Source organism: Silene latifolia, chromosome 10 (assembly GCF_048544455.1).
Source record: "Silene latifolia isolate original U9 population chromosome 10, ASM4854445v1, whole genome shotgun sequence".
Taxonomy (NCBI): domain Eukaryota; kingdom Viridiplantae; phylum Streptophyta; class Magnoliopsida; order Caryophyllales; family Caryophyllaceae; genus Silene; species Silene latifolia.
In genome coordinates, this window is record NC_133535.1 from 112246832 (window position 1) to 112255585 (window position 8754).

Sequence of the window (8754 nt, forward strand, 5' to 3'; positions counted from 1 at the left end):
GTTGGTTACACTCAATTTGGTCAGATGAAATCGTCTCTCGTCAAGGCTCAAGATTCTATGGTCCTCTTGTGAAAAGCTGTTTGCGGCGATATGATAGAGGATGTGCTTTGGAGCAATTCAAGTTTACATATCTTTCTTTGAACGAGATTTTATTTTATTTGGTTCTAGTCGAGTTTTATCCGGTCAAATTTGACACATATTGCAGATGTCATATGACTATTTATTAATTAATTGATCCTTTCTTTACAAAAAAAAAAATAGAAATGAAGGGAGAATTTGGAGCAATGATGGTCATCTATTATAAGACGATAGATCCTTAGAACACAAACGGCCGTTTATATGGTAAGATTACATGAAATTCTCTTAGAACCAAATACAACTATTTAAAGGTAGGAATAGCAAGCAAGTGATTTTTCCTCCTCATAGTTAACCCATATGATTCATCCATGTCAAGTTCCTGAGGCAACATTCCATTAGGTAACTTCCAATTAAAATGATAGAGCAACATAGCCAATGGAAGTTCAACATTGGCTACTCCTAATGTCATACCCGGACATCTTCGCCTTCCTGCACCAAATGGAATTAGCTCGAAATGATTTCCTTTATAATCCACCGATGAATCTTCAAACCTCTCCGGATTAAACGTCTCTGGTTCAACCCAGTACTCGGGATCTCTTGCAATAGCCCATGCATTTATGACAACTCGAGTTTTTGAAGGGAAGTCGTAGGAATTGATTTGACATCTCTGCATGGATTCTCTAGGGACCAAGAGTGGTACAGGCGGGTGAAGCCTTAAAGCTTCCTTTACCACTAGTTTTAGGTACTTGAGCTCATGAATCTTTGTTTCGTCAATTAACCCTGCTTGTTCATGGTATACTTGGCGTACCTCAGCTTGTACCTTATCCATGACTCTAGGATTCTTCAGTAATTCGGCCATTGTCCATTCTAGTGTCGCTGATGAATTCTCACTTCCTCCTCCAAGAAGTTCCTATAATCATATAGTCGGTCATATACATACGAAAAGTAAGAACGACATACTCGTATATAGTAATATAAATAAGACGGGGCATTTATATGAAGCATTTTAGCGAACAATAACTTACCAAAATAACTCCTTTAATATTATCAGTAGTCAAAGAGAAATCAGAAGATTCCGCAACATTATCCTTGTGATATTTGAGAAGAACATCTACCATGTCTCCCTCCTCTTCACCCTGTTTCATCCTTTCGATGTGTTCTTCAATAATAGGATCAAGAATCCTATCAGATTCCTTGGTAAACTTCTGAAATTTACCCTTGCCTATTAACTGCAGTAATTTCACAGATGGGTAAACATCTGCAGGACAAAATCCAGTGCATGTCTCTGTTACGCCTGCTGTTAATGCTCTTAATGCTCCTTGTTCTGTTCCCTTTTTACCAAATGTTGCCCTGCCAACAAGCATTATTTCAATATACTTAGACACAGTATAAATTTTTCGATGCAATTTTTCATCATTATCTAGACGGTTCTCAGAATTCCGACTGATGAAATTTTACGATGATCGCGAACCTAAGTAGTACCTTCATTTTGTAGATTCTTACGATTGAATTAATTTTTTTTTTTTTAAATTATTCATAGAATCGTAACACCGTTCTAGTAGGTACTAACCTTATTCTACAATCTAGTAGAATGTTTTCTCTCTTTTTATAGCAATTATAAACGAAATGGGAAATTAATTACGTAACAATTATCTTTATTAAAATGTGTGTAATGGAATGATACTATTCTAAGTTCCGATTCTATCGATTCGATCCTACACACTATCGATTTAGAGTAGAATTCGGTTATGGCAACAGTGATTTTCGGTTGATGTAGGTTAGTATGTTACGAATTAGGCCCTGTTCTTTTGGACCAAATTATGTCAATCGAATCAATCAATCAATCAACTTAATGGAGCCGAATCAATCAATCAACTTAATGGAGCTGAATCAATCAATCTGATCTGAATCAATCAATCAATCGAATCGAATCGATTAATTGAATCAATCAATCAATCAAATAATAATAAAAAGATTATATTATTATTAATAATAATAATAATAATAATAATAATAATAATAATAATAAATATTATAATAAAAAATAATACCAATAATAATAATAATAAATATTATTATAATATTATTCATTAATAATAATAATAATATATTAATATAATCTAATAATAATAATCTAATAAGATATATAAAAAATAAAATATTAATATAATAATAAATAAAGTAATAATAATAATAATATATTAGTAATATAAATGATAACATTATTAATAATAATATAATATATTAATAATAATAACTAAAAAATAAATAATAAAATAATAATAATAATAATAATAGGTCTAATATAATAACTTATTAACATAATAATATTAAATATAATAATTATAATAATAAATATGTGATAAATAATATTAATAATGAGTATATTAATAAAATAATAAATATTAAATAATAACTTATTAATATAACAATATAAAATATAATAATAATAATAAATATGTTATGAATAATATTAATAATAATAAATATATTAATAAAATAATAAATATATAATAATAATAATAATAATAATAATAATAATAAATGTATTAAATATAAATATAATAATATAAACAATACGAATTAATTATTAATAAATATAATAGTAATATAATAAATATAAAAATAATATAATAATAATAATAACAATAGTAAATACATTAATATAAAAATAATAATAAGAATATCAATAAGAATAATAATAGTAATGTTGAATCAATCAATCAATTGAGCTGAAATAATCGAATCGAATCAATCAATTGAATTAATCAATCAATCAATCAATGGAGCTGAATCAATCGAATCAACTAATTAGAACTGAAATTAAGTCCAAAAGAACAGGGCCTTACTCCCTATTTTCCATAAATTATTAGTAAGGCTTGCATAAAATAGAGTATTCGTTTTAAGTTTTAAAATGGGTCAAGTATTATCACATGGTCCTAATAGAGATAAAATTGTTGACATTTTCTTGGCAACTTGTTACGTAATTTGTTATATATTTGACCTTTCCGTCTTTAATAAGAAGTTGTAATAAAATATTGTGATGAAATCAGACTGTGATTTTCGGGGCCAATCATGATAAGTTTTGGACAAGAATAAATTCTCATTTGTGACGGGCATTATCCGTCACCAGCTTGTGACGGGTCAAATAAAACTCATTTAGATAGGAAAAAGACAAATCATTTGTGATTCCCTATGCACTATTGCTTTTTGTCTATCTACCCAAGTAGGTGATACTTGACCCGTCACAAGCTTGTGACGGATATACCCGTAATAAGAGAGACTTATTGTTGGACAAGGTGAAATTATTTTTGGTGTAATCGGACCCACGATTCACCCCTTATACTAAAAGATTAAGAGTTATACAAATTTTTCCCACCTAAACGAAACTTCCTATAAATGGGCCTCACTTTTATTATCCTAATTCTATACATTTCTTGGGCCTAACTTTTTCTGCCTAAAATACGGTGTCGAAAATTCATGGATAATAAAAATAAAAATAATCTCTAAAAGATTTTATAGACAAATATGTTCTTAAATTTCAAAATGCAAGATCCTATACATATTTCGTACTATTAATTAGGCCTAATTTATTGATTGGAACATTAAACAAATTCAAATCATAAGGCATATTAATGGTAAATGAATTATATACACAAAACTTTTAATTAAAATACAAATGTCATGACATTACTCGAGACTTTGAATTAGTAATTCCACCGTCGATTTTTTTTCTCAAAGCAAATACTCTGATGAGAAATACGAAACATCAATGGGTCACTAACTTAAATTTTATAAGCAATTCACTAAAAAAATAAAACTTCATTTATCGTGTATGAATTTTACGTTAAAAATAAAAGTAGAATCTATTATTAGTCCGTGAAATAAATCATCAAAAATGATTTTCTTAAAATGATGTTAAATTCGTGGTAAAAACACTTCATTAAAATACTCATTTCTTGACATTATTCAATTTCTTTTTAATTTTGCAATTTTAGTTTTTTTTTCCTCAAATCAAAATACAAGGATGATAAATTGAAAAAATTAACAAACTTTTAATTTGAAATCTATATAAAAGTCATATACTAAAAACAAAGTTATATATATACCGTGCATTGCACGGAGTCTAAACTAGTTATAAATGGCGCTAGATATCATCCCCTTAAACTAAAAGAATAAGAGATTCTCAAGTTTTTCCCGCCTAAATGAGTTGCTCTATATTGGGCTTTGAGCTTCATTATATCCTATCTTTGACAGGCCATGCTGATTTAAAAAGGGGATAATATTTTTTCAACTTGCATTCCCCTTTATTTATTTACTACTATGAGAATAAAAATTTTCAATAGTTTTTCCTCCAAAGGAAGTTGGCTAAATAAGGAAACAAAACTCTATTTTTATTAAATTATTATCTTTTAGTTAAGATATAATCTTTAATCATTATAACTTTTTTTTAATTAAATTATAATATTTTAATTTAAAAATAAAACAAAACTGGTATAAATCTAAAATTCGTATATGAAAAACTGAAAAATTTGATATTATTAGTTTCGCATATTTTTTTTTACCAAGTACGAGTATTTAATTCGTATAAAAAAATTATGAACTTATATTATTAATTTCTTGACAAAAAAAGTCTTTAAAATTATTTGAGAAAATTTATAAATTGTAATCATTAGCTTGTGATGAAAAATTTCATTAAAATATACATTTCTTGAATGTACTTAATTCTTTTAATTAATTTTCCATTTTAATTTTTTATCCTCATATTAAAATATGAAAAATTAATAATACATCAGTTTTATATCTTAAACAATACATTATAAAGTAAAGATCTATGAATATCGCGCATGTATGCGCGGGATCCATACTAGTAAGAGTATCATATCAAAACAGTGTTGTATGGAAAGAGCATTGAATTATTTGGGGAATGGGACCATGGCACCATGTCGGCCTATCTTACCAAATATAGAAATATTTTGGGATATTTTACGGTGTATTCTCGAGTTTTTCGGTTTTTTATGTTGTATTCCTACATTTTTTAAATTTTATGGTGGACCCCTAAACTCTATAAATTAGTCTATATCATGACCGTATTTATTGTCTTTGTCAACTTAGTTTCTTAACTGACTTATTAAATCGTCTATTTACCAATCCTATTACTCGATAACTTACTCATTTACTTATTAGTTCGTCGAATTACCCATTAATCCAGCAAATAGTATTACGAATCTAACTAAATGTTCATTAAATCTCCATTATCATGTCATGAATCATAACAGATATTTTTAATAGTAGTTTATATATTAAAAGTGATTTATGATGTTTCTCATATATGATGGTTATAAAACATTAATAAGTCGGAAAAATAAAGGTCAAAGTACGGTTATTTGATAGTGATGGAGAGTTAAACGAGGTCATCATGGAGAAGTAAGTAAGGAACTTATTAGGGGTACAATGAAGAATATAAAAAAAAAAAGGAGTAAACCATAGAAAACCGAAAAATTTAAGAATACACATAAAATATCCCAATATTTTTTTATACTATTATGCAACTTTGGAAATCTGTATGTATGTGAAGATTTGGAAGTGACTCTTGTTTCAACTAGCTTTAGGTTACCCTAATATTAAAGGCAACGCCGACTAGTATTTTGTACTCGTAAGTACTACGAAGTGTGTATGTATTTAAAGAGCCCATTTTCTCTCTATTTCCTCAAAAGAAATGGAGAGGCAAGTACATATTAATGACTCGTATCGTATATTGATAATATCTAATAATTCTAAATTTATGCATAAAAATAAAAGAAAATGGGAGTAAAAGAGAAAATTATTATTTAAGGAGATTGTGAGAGAAAATGGAGAGGATTTATTTCCGTATTCAAAGACGTAGTATTTTGGTTCTCTTTTATAGTGTACTTTATCAATTCTATTATAATAACTCTATATATCGAATACCATAGTACGTACGGAGTGACTTTTTTTTTTTTTCTTTTAATGCATATCAATAAATTATGTATCTATCAAATTGGCTTTCATATCAAACTACTGCATTCCATTGAATTTGAATTTTTTAGATTTGTTTTTGGATACTATATATTCATAAATGAGGAGAATTTTCAATACAACTCCTATTTTTGTTTCAAACATAAAAGGTATGAGATATGGATTTGGAATGAACCAAACTCATACCAAGTGTTTGTTTGTCTAACATAAGGGTTTCATACTCATAAGTCATACCTCAAACCTATGAGTTATGAGTTTCTCATAGCCAATGACCGAGAGGGGTGGGTATGAAATTGATACCTATAGGTATCAAATTAAAAGAAACAAAAATGTGAAAATAAAAATTATGACAATATTGTAAATGAACTTTTATATAGTTATTTGATTCAATCTTTATTTTCATGATTTTATAATATTAAAAAATATACTCATGTAAAATTTTATTTAAACTATTTTATACCGAGTATATTATGAATATTAAACTTTTATAAACTTTAGTAATATGAAACTAGAAATATGAATAAAAGAAAATAAGCGCATTGATATACGTGTATAAATTAAACGTAAAGAAAGCAATGAAACGAAAGAAGTACTGGGTACCAAATTAAAATATAAAGGTAACATAACATACGTACCTGCACATAACATCACAAGCAAGAACGAAGAACATCTTGCTTAGGTTAACCACACCTCCAACTTGACCAGCAATTAACTTAACCATATTATTCCCCTCCTCCTCCCTAATACTCTGAAACGACCCGACCCGTCTCATAGTAAACAGCTCGAGCGTAGAAATCTTCCGGACCTGCCTCCAATACTCACCATACGGGGCCAACCCAATATCCTTACTATCATAAAAAACCTCTTTACCAACCATGAGTTCCGGCCGGTTACAGAAAACAGCGTCATGTGTTTTCATAACCTCCCTTGCCATCTCAGCCGAGGTTACGACGACTGTCGGAACCTGGCCGAGTTGTAGCATCATTACTCGGCCATACTGTCGGCTTAGCGCCGCCAGCTGCCGGTGAGGGAGGGTGGTTTTTGAGGAGAGTAAGTGGAGGTTTCCGAGAAAGGGTAGTTTAGGTGGACCCGGTGGTAGCTTTTGTGGTGGTTTTTTGAGGAATTTTAGTAGTGAGTATGTGAATATTGTGAGTAAAAGGATGTATAAGGAGGGTTGCCCAGGGAACTCCATTTTTCTGAGTTGGTTCAAATGTGTTTTATTTATTATTTATTTGTATTTTGAAGATATCGCAACTGTGTGTGTTTTTATAGGCGCAGAAATTCCTAGAGGTGGCAATTGGGTCGGGTCGAGTCATATCGGATTCAAGTATGTCGGCCCTTTTAGGTCAAGTCGAGTTCGGGTTTGAGTCGTCATTGAGTCGGGTCATTTCGGGTCAAATGATGTATTGGGCCAGTTCTGGTTATTTTATGGCATTACTTTACTTTTTTACCATTAAAATTAGGAGGCGTTTGATTGGTATATTCCAAGTTTTTAATTAAATTTTCAAAAAAAAATTAAAATTTACCTTATAAAATTCTACGTTTACCCTCGCCTCCCCTAACGGGGAATCTTGGCTCCGTCACTGCCCATTGATCATCACTCTTGTTTGGCTCTGTCACTGCCCATTTGGGGGTATGAGGAGTAAACCCATTCCCAAATATGGGTAAAGGGAATGAAAAATAATCTATCCAAACACCATGTAAGGGAATGATTCCCTTTTCCTTTCTTGAAACCCCTAAATCAAACGCCTCCTTAATTTTGCGACCATTATTTTGGTTTGTTACTTCATTACTAGCTATACTAATCGCGTCAAATGAAACATTAAATAGCTTTCATTTTGATTAATATTGAGTTTAATAGTTGTTAGGTCATCAATTTAATCGGGTCGGGTACGGGTATGGCTTCGGATTCGGGTCACTTTTATCGGGTCGTGTTGGGTTACGGGTCGTCATCATCATGTTACGGGTCCGATCAGTTTTGTTATTCAATATTTTTGGGTTTTGTCGGGTTTGCTCGAATTCGAGTCAAGTAACTCGAATCGGGTCAAACTTGGCCGCTCTAAAAATTCCTAGTCATACCGTCATTATACAAAAATTCGCGTTAAATTATGCATTATTTCACCTTAATATAGTCTCACTAAGCAACTTAGAAATTGTAGTTTATAATTTTGTCGAGGATGTATATGGCTTTGTGTCAAAGCCAACTTAAAAAGGTCAAACTGTTTTTTTATAAATCAATCAGCGTTGACTGATTTCAAATCCTGGTTTTGACACTGAGTGGTAGTCTGGCACCCTTTGGTAACATCAAAATAGAAGCATATAAAGAGTAACGACTTTTTCCCGTCGGAAATCCATGCCGCTATTTACTAAACTATTGTGCATGGAAAAATGAGCAATACTTTTTTTTAATATATAAGATTGCGTAATACTTGTATTGGAGTATGTTATAAATATTAAAATTTGATTAATTAGTAAAATTTGTGTTACGTGTCTCACAATTGGTGTATCGTGTATGATTTAGGTGATAACGTTATCGAGTGCATTATTCCTATTATTTTACCTCGTTCACGTACCCCCCACCTAACCTTTTATCACGTAAGATTCGCAATCCCTCCGGATAATGATATAGATGGATAATGATAGAGCGTCACCGGATAGCGCCGAAATTAAATGCTA

The 8754-nt window shown here is 30.2% G+C and overlaps 1 protein-coding gene across 1 annotated transcript; it reads right to left on the minus strand.

The window, feature by feature from the left end:
• Nucleotides 1-334: 334 nt before the first annotated feature.
• LOC141609129 (cytochrome P450 71D10-like) lies at nucleotides 335-7295 on the minus strand. The gene is made up of 3 exons (XM_074428325.1): nucleotides 6714-7295; nucleotides 1104-1428; nucleotides 335-988 (listed from the first exon to the last, which is right to left on the minus strand). The coding sequence occupies exons 1-3, from the start codon at nucleotides 7268-7270 to the stop codon at nucleotides 380-382; spliced, it is 1491 nt and encodes a 496-aa protein (XP_074284426.1). The 5' UTR covers nucleotides 7271-7295; the 3' UTR covers nucleotides 335-379.
• Nucleotides 7296-8754: the final 1459 nt, after the last annotated feature.